General features: G+C 35.2%; 2 protein-coding genes across 3 annotated transcripts; one reads left to right on the plus strand and one right to left on the minus strand.

Moving 5' to 3' along the window:
- The first annotated feature begins 1,495 nt into the window (after positions 1-1,495).
- LOC116767442 (chromodomain-helicase-DNA-binding protein Mi-2 homolog) lies at positions 1,496-12,462 on the plus strand. Its single transcript, XM_032657765.2, has 20 exons — positions 1,496-1,674; positions 2,098-2,168; positions 2,320-2,442; positions 2,661-2,802; positions 4,329-4,474; positions 4,584-4,757; positions 4,961-5,131; positions 5,451-5,597; positions 5,674-5,799; positions 5,880-6,055; positions 6,359-6,482; positions 6,558-6,707; positions 6,839-7,011; positions 7,259-7,433; positions 7,505-10,936; positions 11,011-11,205; positions 11,468-11,630; positions 11,763-11,917; positions 12,037-12,095; positions 12,178-12,462. The coding sequence occupies exons 1-19, from the start codon at positions 1,638-1,640 to the stop codon at positions 12,043-12,045; spliced, it is 5,889 nt and encodes a 1,962-aa protein (XP_032513656.1). The 5' UTR covers positions 1,496-1,637; the 3' UTR covers positions 12,046-12,095; positions 12,178-12,462.
- Positions 12,449-17,283, minus strand: LOC116767445 (protein downstream neighbor of son homolog). Of its 2 annotated transcripts, none has more exons than XM_032657767.2 (10): positions 17,049-17,280; positions 16,749-16,864; positions 16,475-16,667; positions 16,158-16,291; positions 15,409-15,631; positions 14,514-14,664; positions 14,184-14,404; positions 13,231-13,434; positions 12,820-13,009; positions 12,449-12,750 (listed from the first exon to the last, which is right to left on the minus strand). In XM_032657767.2, exons 1-10 carry the CDS (start codon positions 17,127-17,129, stop codon positions 12,572-12,574), a joined length of 1,692 nt encoding a protein of 563 aa, XP_032513658.1. In that variant the 5' UTR covers positions 17,130-17,280; the 3' UTR covers positions 12,449-12,571. The 2 variants fall into 2 exon arrangements, 1 of the variants encoding a protein (XP_032513658.1); XR_009753616.1 differs by having other exon boundaries at positions 12,611-12,750; positions 12,820-12,974; positions 17,049-17,283.
- Positions 17,284-19,271: the final 1,988 nt, after the last annotated feature.

Consider the following 19,271-nt stretch of genomic DNA (forward strand, 5'->3'; position numbering starts at 1 on the left):
GGTCTCATAATAGATCTGTAGATTAGATCTTTCAGCTTAACTGGCATCTTCTTGTCACACATGACACCAGTTAGTTCCCACCTTTTGAGCCAAGCAGTGGAGATACGATATTGAAATGAAATGAAATGCAACGTAGAAGGGTTTTTATTTTGCTCTGTGTTCTTCAGCAATTATTGTCAAAGCGAATATTGGGTCAGTGTTAGATAAGACTGTTACAAATCCATACTGATTTTTAGAAGGTGAGCATTCCATTCATAACCGGCTATCTATTACTCTCTAATATAATTTCATCGTATGGCACATTAGCTTTATACAACGGTAGTTGTTGCATTCGTATCTGCGACCTTTGCCTTTGTACAGTGGGACTATCGTATTAAATCTCCAGGCCCCCGGCATACATTCCGCTTCCAAAAGCACCCTGTTAAAAAGGTTTGCCAGAATAATTGTTCCCGATGCTTCTAAGTACTTACACGTTTCTATAAGATTTTCATCCGGTCCTAATGTCGTTTTATTTTTGAAATTTTGCAAAGAGATACTTTGACCTCTTATGGTAATATTGGCTATACAAAGCCAAAATTTTTACCAGTTTGTGGTAGGGGGTATTGAAAGGATTTGTGTTGCTATTTAACAAGTTACTGTAATATTGGTGCCAGGTATTTATGACGTTGTTATCTTTATATAGTAGCTTTTCATCTGACCCTTTCAATATTTTCGATTTTGCGAAAACTTGGGTAGCCTGATTGCGTGATTTTGACAACTTATATATTAATTTTTGACCATCTATTTATTCTAAGGATTCGTATAGATCTTTCAGCTGCCCCTTTTTCTATAGGAATTGGCTATAGCAATCCCTTAACGATTAATATGTTAAGTAATAAAATCATATCCATAGGTTTTATTATAAGTTTTTTTATGTTATATTTGTTATCAATTAGTCATTCAAAAAGTGGGATAGATTTGCTTCTTAATATTCTATTTGCGTGATAATAAATATTATTTAATTCTGGAAAACTAGGTGGCAAACGAAATAAACATCCTGCTTAAATATGTTATATAGTTAACAAAACAATAATAATTCTTAAAAAGAAATATACACACAAAGTAATAGGATATAAACTACTCGTGATTTATCCGAAAAATACTAGTTTCATTTAAATGAATAAAACTCGCGAAAATCTTAGATCTCATTAATATATATTATTTCGTGTTCAAAACCAATCAGTTTCATGAATTCCTAGAATTCTAGCTTTATAGAAATTGGTATATTTTATGAAATCTGTCTAATATTTGTTTTAAAGTTCAGATTGGTTAAAAAGGAAAATGTAAATAAAAGTTTAAATAAAATTTTCACGTCGCAAAAATATTAGTTTTTAATATTTTGTAAACAAAGTTGATAGAGAAATATAACTGTACTTTTATATCCTGTATTACGCACCCTTTACAGGTATGCTTAGTCTGTCACTCGCTTTCGGAGCGACAGAGAGGAAGCTATGCATGCTATTTCGTGCTAGTTCATCGTAGTGACGGCGGCATCAATTTCTGAATTAATTACCATTTGTCGCAAAAACTGCGCGTCCTTTGCATTTTGTAGACAAAAATCTTTCTTTTATTAATAAGTTGTGTTGTAACTTTGTGTAATGGCATCAGATGATGAGGTTGATGGATCTTTCGCAGGTAAGGGTTCATTTTTCTTCCTAGCATGTCATAGGTAAGCCGCGAATAGCGGTATCATATGTTTACTTGCGGCAAGCAATTAAAATTTGAAAAAAAATCGGCTTCTGAAGTGAAACCTCGTTCTTAATCCAAGATGCAAATGAAAATTCTAGCGAGTGATATGTGATTAAGTGTTTCAATGGCATATTTGTTGTGGCCCCATTGTAAATATTTTTATGTGGCAGTTTGTGACAGAAAAGAACATGCATTATCCCCTCATTACTACTTAACAAAATGGACGCCGCCAAACAAAGGGATTAGTGACCTTATATCTAGGAGTGCTCGTTAATTGCAAAAATGAATGATCTTAATGTACTGGATAAGGTTTGCAGGTGGAAGGCATGTTGACTGGTTTGACCACTTTTTTGTAAATATTTGTTATAGGCGACGAGGACGTAGAAGAAGGTGAGGGTCAGATTGATAACTCTGGGGAGAGTGATGAAGCACCGCCAAAAGTAATTATGTATTTTTTTCATTAAAAAAAAAATATAAAAAAAAGTTAAATTGCTCTAAGATTTAGAAAAAAATATATATTGTTATTGTACTATTTAGACAAAATATATATATTGTATATACTTAATTATACTTTTTTATTGTTTCTGTCAGGAAGATGATGATTACTCTCCAGAAGATGGTAGAAAGAAAAAGAAAGGTAAGAAAAGAAAAGCAAGAGGAGAAGAAAAGAAAGGAAGAAAGAAAAAGAAGAAGCGAAAGAATGAGAGTGAAGATGTGAGTGGAAAATGAATATATTGTTTCTACTATAAGTGTAACAAAATGAAAATGGTCTTAAAAATATCAGTTATTGCAAAATACTAATAATAAGAAAATGTAAAGCCTAAAAATTTGTTATTCTTCATATTATTGTTTAAATTATATACATAATTTTATAAATACTTCATTAAAATTATTCCTAACATAAGTGCTTAAAATCTTTTTTATATAATCAGGATGATGACTTTGGTCTGGAGATTGAGGCAGAGGGTGATAGTGATTATGCACTAAGTGCGGTGTCTTCAAGCAAGAAGTCCCGGAAAGGACGTACCAGTAAACACAATACCTCTGCACCCGCTGTACCAGACTCGGGATCAGGTAAGCTTAGAAATTTCTCATAGTATATTTATATATTATATAGACATACTACATAACATTTCTTATATTTACTCTGAGTATATATAAGAAACGTTATATATATATACATGAATTCTTAATAGTACATGTGTCTTTACATAGAATAAATATCCTCTTTTTTTACACATTAACAATCTAGAAGATAATAACTCTTAATAGTAATCTCAAAGTATAAGCTTCAATAAAATAATTACAATACTTGGACCAGATATTTCACACTAGTGTATTACAAAAAAATATATTATTAGTTACAAGACTAAGGATATGTATGCACATACTTATTACGGCGTAGGACGCACTTGATAAATAAATTGCATTGCAGTTATAAGAAATGTCTGAATAGTTTTATTAGATTTGACGTGATGTTATCTGCCTACAAGCTGAAATGTACACTTCCTTATCAATCTTGATAAAAAATGATTAATTCATGAAAATGTTTGAAATCTAACTTGATTTACTTTGTGTGCTTGTCTTTAATTAGAGTATTTTAATGGGATATATTATATGGTACTTTGGTTCGTAAGTTATGTATAGAATGAAATTTTTAATGAATGTAACTTATGATACAGCTATATTATTATGCAGTTTTAACTAGTTGTATATATAGCGGGAAATAAAAGTTAACGCGGTTCGCGTGCGGTCTTAGCTTACCTCTAAGCCGGCTAAGTACACAACCCACCAAGACGTCCTTTCATTGCGACGTATTAATTAATATATTGTAAATAATAAATATTAATATGGAGTGGAATTTTACTATTCATGTCACATTAAAATCCTTATTAAGATACAATTATTAAATAGCGTGTTTTTATTTGCGTGTTTAAATTAATGAGTCATAGAATGGCGCAATAATAGTGCATATGATTTACAAATGCACTATTCATATAATTCGTTTACGAAATCATTGATCTTTTTTTTTTATCTTTTATCTTTTATGTTATTATTGTTGTGTTGCATACTTCGTGGAATTAATATTTTTTTTATCGGAATCTATTATACTATGGAAAACAGAAATGTTTGTAAATAATGTATAGTATTATTGATTCTCTAATATATTACCGTAACGGCTGGAGATGAGATTAAACAAAGAAAGGAAATAATACGACCGATGTCATGGACGAAACTTAGTTGTATACCTGTACTAAAATTTTATATTTTGTTATCGTAGATCAAAACAATAAATGTAAGTTTTTCGGATACTATGCCTTTTTGTTATTTTATTCTGGATGAAAGATGAAAATTCTATCTCCTCTGCCCGTGATCACGGTTGCTTTAATGTAATCGAAACGTCGGGAACATGTAGACATGTATAAAAAACGCGTAGTATACGAAATTTTTTATTACATTTAAATGTGTAGACGCGAACGGATTAGATATCAAAATATGCAGTATTTATAAAACGATAATTATTATAATGTTCGTAGGTTTCAATATAAAATTCACAATAGAATGATGTATGTATCCCTAACGAATATTTATAACGTCAGGTATGCCGACAGTTGAAGAAGTGTGCTCTACATTTGGCCTCACAGACGTTGATATTCAGTATTCAGATGCGGATCTTGAAAATTTAACAAGCTACAAGTTGTTTCAACAACATGTCCGCCCACTTATAGTGAAGGAAAATCCTAAGGTATGATAATGGATTCGGCCATACAAAACACGTTGTGACAGTGCAATGACATTAGTGTTATTATTACGAGATAGCGGATTGCTTTTTAATATAATCGTTTATCGTCCAGGTACCAGTGTCGAAGTTGATGATGCTAGTAGCGGCGAAATGGCGTCTGTTCTGTGAGAGAAATCCACATCTGGATGGTGGGAGTCAGAACATGGGCTCCGAAGACAACACTAACACATCCGCTACATCCGACTACACGCCGAAGAGGCCTGGACGTACACCCAAAGAAACCAAAGTGATTATATTATTCGACATGTTATCTTATTAAAATTGCTGATTTAAATTTAAATGCAGACTCCACAAACGTGCGAACAATTCATTATTCATACGTGAATCCGTGAGACCTGTTTTGTTTTAAACTCTTTTTCGTACATTACTGTTCTTGCAATGAATTTTTTCAACACCTGCATGTATGTCTAATGCATTAATTATAATTAGATCGAGGATTCCATTGATGAGCCTGAGGAGGAGGACATGAGCGACGAAGGTACGCCCGCTCCTCGCAAGCGTGGCCGCAAGCCAAAGCACGCGCCACGCGGCAAGCCGGGGCGCAAGCCCAAAGTGCCCACGCTCAAGATCAAGTTCAGTAAACGGAAACGAACCAGCAGTGTGAGTATATACATACATACTGCATATAGTGTGAACTCTTTATAACGACACTCAAGGAACTGTGTATAATATGTTGCTATAGAGAGCTATCATTGAAAAGAGGAATGTTCTGGATTTCATATATATTTAGTAGTGTAGGGAATTAAAGATTATGACGTCTAGTATTTTTGGCATTTCCATTGAGATATTCCTTAAGGGATTCCACAGAGTTATATGTTTGAAATTATAGACATTGGCATTAAAAAAATTACAAAGGATACGAATAGTATAGTGAGCATTATATAGAAGATTTTACCGATTTCTATTTAACAATTCACAGGAAGAAGATCAAGAAGGAAGCGCTGGTGCGAATACAGACTCGGATGAAGAATTTGAGCAGTTATTGGCTGAAGCCGAAGAACCGAGACCAGTGGCCAGTACCACAGAAGAAACACCGCAACAGAAAGAGGATGATCCGAATTTACCAGTAAGATAACTAGACAATAAATAACTTTAAGTTAGATATTGTTTCCAATATAACATTTATATTATCTCTATCACAGCAACAGCCAAAGAAGAAGGCTAAAACAAAAATCGGCAACAAGAGTAAAAAGAAGAAAAAAACGAAATCAACTAATAAATTTCCAGACGGCGCTGAAGGTGAACAGGAACATCAAGATTACTGCGAGGTATTTGGAATTTTAAAATAAATACATTTTTTTAAGTAAATAAGATTTTAATTAATTTAATTATTTTACGTCCATTTAAGGTGTGTCAACAAGGGGGTGAAATAATTCTATGTGACACATGTCCCCGGGCGTACCATTTGGTTTGTTTGGACCCTGAGTTGGAGGAGACGCCGGAAGGTCGGTGGTCGTGCACATACTGCCAGGCCGAGGGTAATCAGGAACAGGAAGACGATGATGAGCATCAGGAGTTCTGCAGGTCAGTCAGTCAGTTATTTAATGAGACCTAAGACTTTAGCGAGTATTCATTTAAATGAAACTAATATTTTCGGATTACCAAGCATTATTTTATCACCATCATCTCGTCGGCCCGTGATCATTGGTACTGCAAAGTAACCGAAACGTCGGAAAATGTAATTTTTAAAAATAAGAAAATATTAGTTTCATTTAAGTCAGTTATTTAGTTGTAAAGAGTATTTAATATGTATCAGATAATATATGGATGTATATAAATTTGTAAATAATAACATAACTAATAATTTATATATAATATTTGTCTTAGGATTTGCAAAGACGGTGGAGAGTTATTATGTTGCGACTCGTGTCCGTCGGCGTACCATAGATTCTGTTTAAATCCACCATTAGAAGAAGTCCCTGATGGTGAATGGAAATGTCCACGATGTAGTGTGAGTTTTATTAAATCAAATAAAAAATTGTTCCAATATAAACTATCATTTGTAATGCTTATGTTAACGTTTCAGTGTCCACCTTTGGATGGTAAAGTCGCTAAGATTTTAACATGGCGGTGGAAAGAACAGCCGGCTAAGTCAAAGGCACCACGTTCGAGAGAGTTCTTCGTAAAATGGCATGAACGTTCCTACTGGCATTGCAGTTGGATTTCAGAGATCCAGGTGAAATATTTATATTTTTATAGATGAAGTAAGAGTTATTCAAAATAATGTCATCGTAACGTGTTTGGACTCGACGGTAATTACTAATTAATGATGATTTGATCATTTGTATGTTTATTGTTTATTTTCAGTTGGATGTATTCCATCCCCTGATGTATCGCTACTATATGCGAAAGTCTGATCCCGAAGAACCGCCTAAGTTGGACGACGGGCTCGAGGAACGCGAAGGTCGCAGGCGTATGAAGCACAGCAAGCAACATCACCAAGACAACGATGAGAAACTCCTGGAGGAGAAATACTACAGGTTAGTTATATTTTAGGCTTTTAGGACTATATAAGTATGTTTTGAGAATTTTATTTGGCTATTTTGTTATTCAACATTTTACCCGAGGTTTCGTTTGCTTTTCAATAACGATGATCACGGGCAGACGAGACGAAAGTCTTAAATATGATTTTGCCAGCATTAGATTTAAAGTAAAAAGTTAAACATTATTATTTATTTCACAGAAGAATATCGTTTTGTCGTACTTGATAATAATGTTTTATTGCAGATACGGCGTGAGACCGGAGTGGCTCATAGTACATCGAGTGATTAATCATCGTACAGCCCGCGATGGTACTACGTACTACCTGGTCAAATGGCGAGATTTATCTTACGATCAGGCCACTTGGGAATCTGAGCACGAGGATATAGCTGGGCTTAAGAATGCCCTTGAATATTATCAGGTAATTATTTGTCATACATACGTTACATACATTTATTCAAAATTAATATTTCTATTATATTTTACTTATAGGATATGCGCGCTTATATCACTTCGGAAGGCAAAACTAAGGGGAGTAAAGGCAAAAAGGCCGGTCGTAAGAGTAAGAACAAAGATAACATTGATGACGACGAAAGCAGCAGTGGTCTGCAGTTCAAAGGAAGGAAGTACAACCCGCCACCTGACCGCCCTACCACCAACCTAAACAAGAAGTATGAAGATCAGCCGCCTTTCGTTTATGAAACTGGTATGCAGCTTCATACATACCAGTTGGATGGACTCAATTGGCTGCGGTACTCCTGGGGACAAGGAATTGATACAATACTTGCTGATGAAATGGGTCTCGGCAAAACCATTCAAACTGTGACATTCCTTTACTCGTTGTTTAAGGAAGGTCATTGCAAGGGTCCTTTCTTAGTATCTGTACCCCTTTCAACAATTATCAATTGGGAGAGAGAGTTCGAGCTGTGGGCTCCAGATTTGTACTGTATTACGTATGTCGGTGATAAAGATTCAAGAGCAGTTATTAGAGAAAACGAGCTAACTTTCGACGATGGTGCCAATAGAGGAGGAAGGCCGTCTAAGATAAAGTCTCAAGTGAAATTCAACGTACTCTTAACGTCATATGAACTTATATCAATTGATTCCACGTGTCTCGGTTCTATAGATTGGGCAGTTCTGGTCGTTGACGAAGCTCACAGACTTAAAAGTAACCAGTCTAAATTTTTCCGTCTCCTTGCTGGATATCACATTAATTACAAGCTTCTATTGACGGGAACTCCTTTACAAAACAATCTGGAAGAATTGTTCCATCTTTTGAACTTCTTGAACAAAGATAAGTTTAACGATTTAGCCGCTTTCCAAAATGAATTCGCGGATGTATCGAAAGAGGAACAAGTCAAAAGGCTTCACGAAATGTTAGGGCCGCATATGCTGCGTCGTCTTAAGGCTGACGTATTGAAAAACATGCCAGCGAAATCTGAGTTCATTGTGCGAGTAGAACTGTCACCCATGCAGAAGAAATATTATAAGTACATCTTGACGCGAAACTATGAAGCTTTGAATCCTAAGAGCGGTGGTCAAACTGTGTCGTTACTTAATGTCATGATGGATCTCAAAAAATGTTGTAATCACCCTTATCTGTTCCCTGTAGCGGCAGAAGAAGCACCGCTCGGACCTCATGGCAATTATGAAACCCAAGCTTTGGTTAAGGCATCTGGAAAACTTGTGCTCATGTCTAAAATGTTAAAACAGCTCAAAGAACAAGGGCATAGGGTACTCATATTCTCTCAAATGACGAAAATGTTGGATATTTTAGAAGATTTCTTAGAAGGGGAAGGATATAAATACGAAAGAATTGACGGTGGTATTACTGGAACTATTCGTCAAGAAGCCATTGATAGGTTTAATGCGCCGGGCGCTCAGCAATTCGTTTTCCTTCTCTCAACAAGGGCTGGTGGTCTCGGAATCAATTTAGCCACGGCCGATACTGTAATTATTTACGATTCGGATTGGAATCCTCACAATGATATCCAGGCGTTTTCGCGTGCTCATCGTATCGGTCAAGCCAATAAGGTGATGATTTATCGGTTCGTAACACGTAACAGTGTCGAAGAGAGGGTAACGCAAGTTGCGAAAAGAAAAATGATGTTAACTCACTTGGTTGTGCGTCCGGGGATGGGCGGGAAAGGTGCAAACTTTACTAAACAAGAACTGGACGATATCTTGAGATTCGGTACAGAGGAGTTATTCAAAGAAGAGGAAGGCAAAGAAGAAGCTATACATTACGACGACAGAGCGGTGTCCGAATTACTCGATCGTTCGAAAGAAGGTATCGAGCAGAAGGAATCGTGGGCTAATGAATACCTTAGCTCCTTTAAAGTTGCCAGCTATTCAACCAAAGAAGGCGATGGTGAAGAAGAAGTGGATACTGAGATCATCAAACAAGAGGCCGAGAATACCGACCCCGCTTACTGGATCAAGTTACTTAGGCATCATTACGAACAGCATCAAGAAGATCAGGCGAGAACTCTCGGTAAAGGCAAGAGAGTTCGCAAGCAGGTTAATTACAGCGACGGTATAGTTGCTCAGACTGAAAATAGAGAGGATACTACTTGGCAAGAAAACGGTTCAGATTATAACTCTGATTTCTCCCAGGGCAGTGAAGACGATAAAGAGGACGACGATTTCGATGAAAAGAACGATAACGGTGATTTACTCAGTCGTCGTAGCAAGAGACGTTTGGAGAGAAGGGAGGAAAGAGACAGGCCGTTACCGCCACTGCTTGCTCGTGTCGGTGGAAATATGGAAGTGCTTGGTTTTAACGCACGACAACGTAAGTCGTTCCTCAACGCCATTATGCGGTATGGCATGCCGCCGCAGGACGCCTTTAATTCGCAATGGTTGGTCAGAGATCTCAGAGGAAAATCTGAACGGAATTTCAAGGCGTACGTTTCCTTATTCATGAGGCATTTGTGCGAGCCAGGCGCTGATAATGCTGAGACATTTGCGGATGGTGTTCCTAGAGAAGGCTTGTCGAGACAACACGTTCTGACAAGGATTGGTGTCATGAGTCTTATTAGAAAAAAAGTCCAGGAGTTTGAACACATTAACGGATACTATAGTATGCCAGAATTGATAAGGAAGCCTGTAGAGCCAGTAAAAATAGCGGGTGCTGAAAGCGCCGCACCTAGCCCGGCGCCCTCAACAGCTACACCCATTACTTCAGCGGCACCATCACCAGCTCCCACTCAAGTCACTCAAGCATCAGGTCAAGCTCCAACACCGGGTAGTTCCGAGAAAGATGAGAAAGAAGAGACTAAAGATGACAAATCTGAAACTAAGGATAAAGAAAAGGATGAACCGATGGACATTAGTGACATTAAAGAAGAAAAAGATAAATTTGACGAAAAGGAAACAAAGGATATTAAAGAAGAGATAAAAGAAGAAAGGAGAATGTCTGTCGATGAGGAGCCCGCCAAAGATGAAGAAAAATCGGAAGAGAAGAAAGACGAAAAGGATGAAAAAATCAAAGAAGAAAATAAAGAGGAATCTGATAAGAAGGATGACGCGAGGAGTGACAAGACCGATTCGGAAGGCTCAGATAAACCGAAAGACGAGAAGAAGGACGAAGATGACGACGACGTGGTGATTGTCAAAGAAGAAGACGAGCTGAAAGTGGAGCGGCGCAAGTTCATGTTTAACATCGCAGACGGCGGCTTCACTGAACTGCACACATTATGGTTGAACGAAGAACGTGCTGCGGCCCCAGGCAGGGAGTACGAGATATGGCACAGGCGACACGACTACTGGCTGCTGGCCGGCATCGTGACGCACGGCTACGGTCGCTGGCAGGACATACAGAACGATCTGCGGTTTGCGATCATCAACGAACCCTTCAAGATGGACGTCGGCAAGGGCAACTTCCTCGAAATCAAGAATAAGTTCTTAGCCAGGCGGTTTAAGGTAAATTTACTTCTGGAAATATGTTACTTGCAATTATAACGGGTTTATAAATTAAAATTTTTATATTTGTTTAGTTGCTGGAACAGGCATTGGTTATAGAAGAGCAGCTGCGACGTGCCGCTTACCTCAACCTGACGCAGGATCCCAACCACCCGGCTATGTCGCTGAACGCGCGGTTCGCCGAGGTGGAATGTCTCGCAGAATCACATCAACACCTCAGCAAGGAATCGCTGGCCGGAAATAAGCCCGCTAACGCCGTTTTGCATAAGGTACGGACTTTTTTTTGACAATATTTTGTTTTAGTTATTCATTTAAATTATTCCTCGTAACTGGTTTTATTCGTCCAAGAGTAAACAAATTCTTCGTAGCTATTATAAATATTTTTTCCGATTGTGAGATATTTTAACAACTGTTTTGTTTTATTCTCGATTTACAACCTCCTACATAGCTAAAAGAATCTATTATGAATGATTGTAAATTGTTCTTGAATTATTATTATTATATATACTGAATATTAATTGTATATTGCAGGTGTTGAACCAGCTGGAGGAGCTGTTGTCGGATATGAAGTCGGACGTGTCGCGTCTTCCGGCCACGCTGGCTCGCATCCCGCCAGTGGCCCAGCGTCTACAGATGTCGGAGAGGTCTATACTGTCACGGCTCGCAGCCACCGCGGGGAACCCCGTGCCCGCAGGTAAACATCCTTTTAAATATATAAATAAAGGTTGTTAATATGCTAAATAGAGTTTATAAAAAAAATAATTGTAGTACTGGTGATAGCGGGAGTTAAGCTTATGATCAGTTTATAATGAATGCATGTTTTCAGCTCAAATGGCCCAGTTCCCTGGTGGTTTCGGGGCGGGCGGTACTCTGCCCGGATTCTCCCCGGCCGCGGCCGCCGCTGCTAACTTCACTAACTTCCGGCCGCAGTACTCTGTCCCCGGACAGCCCGCCGCCGCCGCCACAGCCACCGCCTCCAATGTGAATATCTAACGAGCTTCTTATGATTCGTCTTATATATTTCCTATGACATCGTTCTATTTTGATAACATTCTGGATTAAGTGTTATACAATGTTTGATTGTTTTCTTCATGTTTCAGAAATCATAAACTCCCGGAATGAATAGACGTTTAGAAACGAGATGACGTGTGTGCATGGGGTAATAATATTATTATGCAGCTTTTTCGCAGTAGATTTTGCATTTTTTTCAATATTTTTAACGGTGAATCTTTGTATTTCAGTGAGCGAGACATCAGCATTGTGCTTAGATGAATACTTTAGACGTAAGCTTTCCAAGATTCCTGTTCCACCTTGGGTTTGAAGTGATAATTAGTGATTAGTGCAGTTATGTTAAGTAACATAAATATTACGTCATACTAGAGCAGAACTCTCACAATATTATTTATTTCATCCTGATCTGTATGAATCTTGTTCTATCGCATAAGTGACTGTGGACTTATGAAATCTTTTATTTTTAATTTACCAAAAATGAAAATGGAATAAATCATACAATTACGCAAAAAAAACCTTTTTTTTATTTTATCAATGAAACAAACAATACATAAACACGTAACTTCATGATTTTCTTTGGACGAAATCACTTAACTATATGATTGATACATTCTCAGCCGAATGTCACCAGGTGTATGTATCGTCTTCTGAGTTGTATTTAACGCTGTCGACAGATTTAATAGAACCGGGATCTGATGAACAGAAAAGTTGTAACATTTCGTCGCTTATACCGCAATCAGATAAGTTCTCTTTGTTGAATGCCTTTGTGAATTGGTTCTGTTCGTTGTCTTTGGAGGATTCCTCTGAAAAACGTGGATCGATTTAATATTCAGTAGGGTTCAATATAAAATCACATATATAATTGGTAGTACCTGCTAATTTACTCGCCGCCCAAGTAAAGGCCAACGTTGGCTGGAGATGTGCAAATGTAGCGCTAAATTGCGAGGTAGTACTATTTTTCAGTACATTAAATAATGTATGGACGGTAGTTGGTAGAATTGGTCCTCGTAGTTCTATAGAGTAGTACCTATTATTTTCAGAATTTATTATATTTTCTTTGACCTGAAAGTAACGATTTCTATCTTATGTACAACAGATATAATTCTCAATAAAATTTCTAATTTCTATGTTGACGGTTTAATAAAACAATTAATGTATATTTTAAGTCAAGAATCTTGACGACAATCTATCGAGTATAATCGTATATGTATACAATAAATCTTTAGAATATTAAGTCTGTTAGAATAAAGAATCAAAAGCATTAAAGAAGATAAGTATATCACCTTAAGAGCCTGTAATGTTCCTCCATGGAAGGCAGTGGGCGCGAGTAACGTGGGCGGGACACCGGCTAAAGGTCCGCTGCCAGCGACCAGTGATTTACAGTTCAGGAGGAAATTGAAGAGAGCTTGAGCGTCAGCACCGCTCACCACAACCAGCGACTCCGCTGAACGATCCACACTGCTCTCCGCCGTGTGGCTTACGCGCGCCTTTATTCATTATACATTGGTTAACCGGTAAAGGATACGGTCGGTGACGTAATCAACTATGAACACATAACGTCTCATACCGAGTGAGGTACATAAAATGAGAGGAGGAATCGGTTTATTACAACAAGGTGGTGTGATTTTGAGTCGTAACTTTTATATCTTTTTATTAGAGACGCAAGGGATATTAAATTTGTTTATATGCTTCTTACAGGGCATTAGGATTTCGATGTTGCCTGAAGTTAATATATTCGTAGCTCCTTTCTTAACACACTCTTTTTTTACATATATATTTATTTTTTAAATAATAAAACGTTGAATTCTTGTTTGCAGAAATATCACGTGTTCTGCTAGATATTAATATCTTCAGTAACTGTTTCATTTACAAATATTATCTGAATTAAAGATCTTAGGGTTGGAGTCAGCGGTTTGAAATATTTTAAAGCATTAAGGCAGACATTTTTAGTTTTTATATACATAAAATGGAATGGTTTTATCTGAGAACTTGGACACACTGAATACTCTACAGAATGTATTTGTATTCATATGTAAGGAATAGTGTCTGTCAAAAAGCAGTTTCGTTCGTCGAAGTCATAAGGCACGATATAAGTGCTATCACACAATGTAATTGTTGAATTGATTCGCATTTTATCATAGATAATTGTAATTAAATCGGAATATTTTATGCAAAAAAAAAAAAAAAAATCTTAGTATTAGTGACACACGTAAAGTATACTGTTTCTAACTATCACCTGTGCGTTATTGATCTTCCTAAGCTCCGCCGTCTCAAGGCCCATTTGTGAGAGGAACTCGTCAGGGTCATCTTCGTCTCCCGAGCAGTTCTGGTCGTTGGTCCGTCCATCGTCCATGGTGTCGTAGCAACTGTCAAATGAAGAGTTTTTCCCTCGTTCTTCATCAGAGGTGTTGAGCTTCTTCTTGTTTTCAGGCCTCAGAGGCATGGTAAATTCAACATCTATTAAAATATAATGTTATAAAATTAATAAAAGAACCAAAATATATAACAAACCAATACCAGGTCAGCCAATAATTTTCTTTCTCATTTAAATCCACCATTGATTTACCTTCTTGTCTGAGAGCATGCCTGAGCCCTCGCGTGGTAGGCGCCACTAGAGCCCGGGGCTCCGCGGCGCCGCACACACCGCTCGCTATGAACAAGACGCTAAACGTATTCGATAAAACGTAGAAGTATGGGCAGTGTAACGCTCGGACTAGCTGAGGACAACATATCTGTTTTATTCAACAAGAACTTCAAAAATAAGAAGATTAATGCAAAGGAATTTTTCTATTATTGGGTATTTGCATGAAATTGGTTTTGCAAATAAAGTTGAGTTAATTAATTCTTTGATACGCATAAAATATCTAAGTAAGATTAAAATTTAATTTTTACACATAAGTAAATAAAAGTGGTCCAATATCATATAAAAATCACGTGATGTGATTGGTGTGACGTAATTATGCATATTATTGCGCGTTTATAAAAACATTCTGTGAGAGGATTGGCTCGAACAAATTTGAATGGAATATGCACAATGACGTCACACACGCAACAGGGAGCTACATATTCGTTTAAATTTTAACATTTTTTTATTGTCAGAGTTTAAATGTATGGATAAGTTTTGTTTTCCAATTAAATAACTATTTAATGGATTAAAAATTAAGCAAATACTCTGTTGAAATGTTGAATATATGTCATTAAAATCAATGACAAAAACATTTTGTTATCAAGGTATATATGTATATGTAATATCATTTTTTTAACTACAAAAACTAATTTTAGACATAATTTTGTATATAGCGGACTATTCCATCAAATAAATACCTTTGTTTCAGTTAGTGCAATAATTACGAAATGCACTAAAGAAAATTTGGTTTTAAATATACCCAAGTTAAAGGTAGAAGTCCGAGGAGGAGTCAAAATTATTACCACATATCAATTTCTCTTATTTAAAAACTCACTTGAAATAACGACCTAAAACTCTCCGTCCATTCCGTCATGAGACCTCGCTTGACTTCCTCATTGGTGGCCATGAAACTGGTTGCGGCAACCCTGCCCGAGGAACGTGGGTACAGTGACACCCATGGCAGGTGAGGATGTTGCCAGTACAGGCAGGTTTGGTGAAACCGTGCCCGGGGTGATGTATCCAGAGACGAAGATGTTGTATCAAGGCATCGGACAAATCTGCAACAGATAAGAGCACTTTGAGAACAGAAAATTACTTTGAATATTGAATGTTTATAGCCAATACAAAAGCTTAATATGGGCTAGGCTGTGACTATATAGTTTTTACATAAGCCAAAATTAAGGTGTTATTTCATGTGCCCAAATTGTATATTTTTTAATTCTTGTCAAATTTTCTCAAAAATGCAAATAATAAATTTCCCCTCCATTTTACTCATCAGCTCTTTAAAGTTATCTATCTTAGTAACTATAAAAACTGAATCATAACTATGTATGCCTGTGGCTGATGGTAAATGCCTATTAAAGAATAATAAAATTATATATGTTTAAACTAACAAAAACTAAGTTCCTAGTTGAACATACTATTATTCGAGTATATGGCCATTTTGTAATTAAGCTGCCAGACATAGTGTTCAAATGTTAACGGAAGAAAAAGTTTTGCATATTCAGTTTTAATGTGGAAATTAATAATTTATATCACTAGTATCTAAAATGAATATTTTTGATATAGATAATAATGTTTTACCCTGTTATTCCTGATGCTTCTTCACTGGCTTTCAGTTTGGACGTCCAGGGGAATGGTTTTGTTGACATGAGCCTTAACTTGGTTTTAAGGGCCCAGTCTATTGTTAAGTGTTTATATTTGTTTTCCTTCACTTTCTGTAAACAATTTACATATATTTTTATATTTTATAATTTAAATCTCTTTTATTTATTATTAAATTCTAATTTAATAAACTAGATAACAAAATATATGACTCATATTAATTATTAATTAAAGAGGGATCTCTGTTAATAAATCATATTAGTTATAATGGTTTTAACTATTTTATATACACTTACAGTGACTACTGTATGTTCGGCTGTGAACTTCTGTAAGAGATTTGAAAATGTTGATAATTTCTCTGTATCAACATCTTGCGGAGGTTTTTCTGTCTTTGCTGGTAACTTTAGAAGTGCAAATAAAGTGTGATCATTTGATTCATCTACTGGTGCTGATTGGAGTTTAACTTTCTTATTTTGCTCTGAATTATTTCTGTTAACAAGGAATTATTTAATGAAATTAATTTCAATTTCTTTTGAAGACATGGAACAATCATAAGATGAGGATATTAACTTTGAGAAAGGATTTTTTCTCTTGTCTCCATTAAGGATTCTGGAGAAATCTAAATTAATAGGTTGTTGACTAGATGCTTCTTCTGCTACTGAACTCGAGGGATGTCGCATGCGCTCCTGAAATTATGATTTTATTTAATAAAACTTTCATGTGAGTAACACACCTACAATAATACAAATTTTTAGACAAACTTTGAGATGTGATATAAAATTTACAATTACTAATGAAACTTAAAATTGTCAAAAACACTATAAAAATATTAACTATTAATTGTTTTATTATTTACACAGAAAGTCTTACCTGCAATGCTTTTTTTCGTTTTTTCAACTTGTGGAGTAGCATTACTTCATTTGGAGTCTTCCATGGTGATGGTGGGTTCATTTTTATTTGATTGAAGCTGGAAGTTTGGTTAAAAGTATCGTTTAATTTTAATTGATATCTAAATCTCTTATATAAATAAAAATTATAAACTTAAAAACGTAAACAATGCGCGCCCTGCGCAAGCGTCGGCTTATCCTTTGAAAATTGAAATTCAGTGTCAATTTTGACACGATGACATTCACGAAAACAGATACTGAGAAGCAAAGTGTTATGTATTTTATGCTGTAAAAAATAAATATATATATAAGAAATCTGTAATGAAAGTTGAATAATTATTAAGAATTGATTTCTATCAATGAAATTATGTGATATTTTTATAATTAAATCAGTAATATTATACATCTAATATTCTTTATAATATAATATGTACATGACTTTTAATACTTCAATTATGACCACCGATTAGTAGGATCCGTGGGTAAGCTTGTAAGGAAATTTTCACCGATGTTATATACTCAACGCTGAATTGAAGCTGTGTTTAGAAGGGTTATCAATGAAAGCAACAACTGTTCTTTTGAAAACATGTCGCATACAAATACGACATAGCATTAAAGTACTTTATTAACTTAAAATATACATGCTTTTCTTAATAATAGATCATACACTTTCTGTTTAAAATCCTTTAATGAATAGTTTTAAGATATATTCAAGAAAAATTTATATACAAATTTTGACGTTCAGAATGAATTTGAAATAATTGTAAAGTTTACGTACAATTAATAACTCTTCTGTACATATTAAGCAGTAATCTTTTGTTAATGCGACTTTAGTTAAATTACTTCCCTAGTAGACAGAAAATACTTTAATATGAGTTTTTTCACTTATATTCTAGATATATATAGGAATCTCTTATATATAGCCCATCTAAGACGAGAAGACATTTTCAAATCGTTCTATTATTAAAGTATTAGTAAGTATAAGTATTTCCTAAAGAATATACCTACATAATAAAAAACAATTTTAAGGGCACCCACCTAATGTAAGCATTTAAGAGTGAACATCAACATAGCACCTTTTGAAAACTTCTAAAAATACCAACTCTTCGGCATTGTTTATTTATATGTCTGACAGAGACGTTTATTCAGCAATAAACCCTCATTCTTAGGTCAACAAATATTCCGTCGCCATATTCCTACAATCGCTAGAGCTAATCTCTTATAAAGGTACATTAAAAAGTATAATATATATATATATATATATATATATATATATATATATATATATATATATATATATATATTTCTATTTAATAAATACTACCCATTAGTATGATTCAGTAACAATCTGTGGTCAAACTATAGATAATTAATAATGTTATTTTGGAGGGAGGAGTTGGCCGCTTGGAATAATCGTGGATGTAATTCATTGTGATATAGCAATGCTGATTGGTTCTAAGAAAAATGTTGAAACATAGTAAGCAATGTTTTTATCCAGACGAAAATAAACCACCTCAAGTACATTTTGACTTTTTATTTTAAAATCCTTTCGACCCTCAACTAAACATTATTTTAAAAGAACTGCAGGCTAGGTATATTTGATTTAATTTAAAATTCCTTTTATATTGTCAATAAATTAAACGTTAATTTTAACACTTCAAATAAGGTCGCTTGCTTTCTTTTAGGTAAATACTTTTTAGTTGTTTTGAATGCTGAATAGTAAAATGAGGTAAGAATATTATTATTATATTTTAGCATAAGAAGATTTGTAATAGAAAAAATATATAGTGAAACTTCAAGTAAAATATAAATATGGCAGGAGTAAGCGTTTCTCTGTGGCAAGAAAAACATGGTTTCATATTGTATTTAGATTTAAAAATGTCAATTAATTGTAAAATTAAAAAAATATATATACATTGCATACTCATGCTGCAAGTTTCTGCCTTATAATTTTTGAAATTAAGTTAATACCCTCTTAATTTATTTCTGGACGAAATAACGATAACGCGATGGGACTGGTCCTACAAAAAGATCACATTGAAATTTTTAATTAAGTACTAAGCTTCAAAATGTAGCCTGTACTGATTAAACACTCTTAAATAAATAATAATTTAAGCAAAAGGCACCTATGTGTTCCATAGACACAATATTTCTCCATAAAATATCCCTACTGACGACTGATTTACCCTTCCGCATCAATTTCATT

Source organism: Danaus plexippus (assembly GCF_018135715.1).
Source record: "Danaus plexippus chromosome 9 unlocalized genomic scaffold, MEX_DaPlex mxdp_26, whole genome shotgun sequence".
In the NCBI taxonomy this organism is placed as follows: Eukaryota; Metazoa; Arthropoda; class Insecta; order Lepidoptera; family Nymphalidae; genus Danaus; species Danaus plexippus.

Bases quoted from the DNA above. Each gene is read 5' to 3' on its own strand.
- LOC116767445 (XM_032657767.2), bottom strand. From the start codon at position 17,129: ATGAACCCACCATCACCATGGAAGACTCCAAATGAAGTAATGCTACTC. The intron at 16,865-17,048 runs GTAAGACTTTCT...TCATAATTTCAG, and splicing joins AACGAAAAAAAGCATTGCAG to GAGCGCATGCGACATCCCTC. The intron at 14,405-14,513 runs GTAAATCAATGG...ATATTTTAATAG, and splicing joins GCATGCTCTCAGACAAGAAG to ATGTTGAATTTACCATGCCT.
- LOC116767442 (XM_032657765.2), top strand. From the start codon at position 1,638: ATGGCATCAGATGATGAGGTTGATGGATCTTTCGCAG. The intron at 6,056-6,358 runs GTCAGTCAGTCA...TATTTGTCTTAG, and splicing joins GAGCATCAGGAGTTCTGCAG to GATTTGCAAAGACGGTGGAG. The intron at 10,937-11,010 runs GTAAATTTACTT...ATATTTGTTTAG, and splicing joins TCTTAGCCAGGCGGTTTAAG to TTGCTGGAACAGGCATTGGT.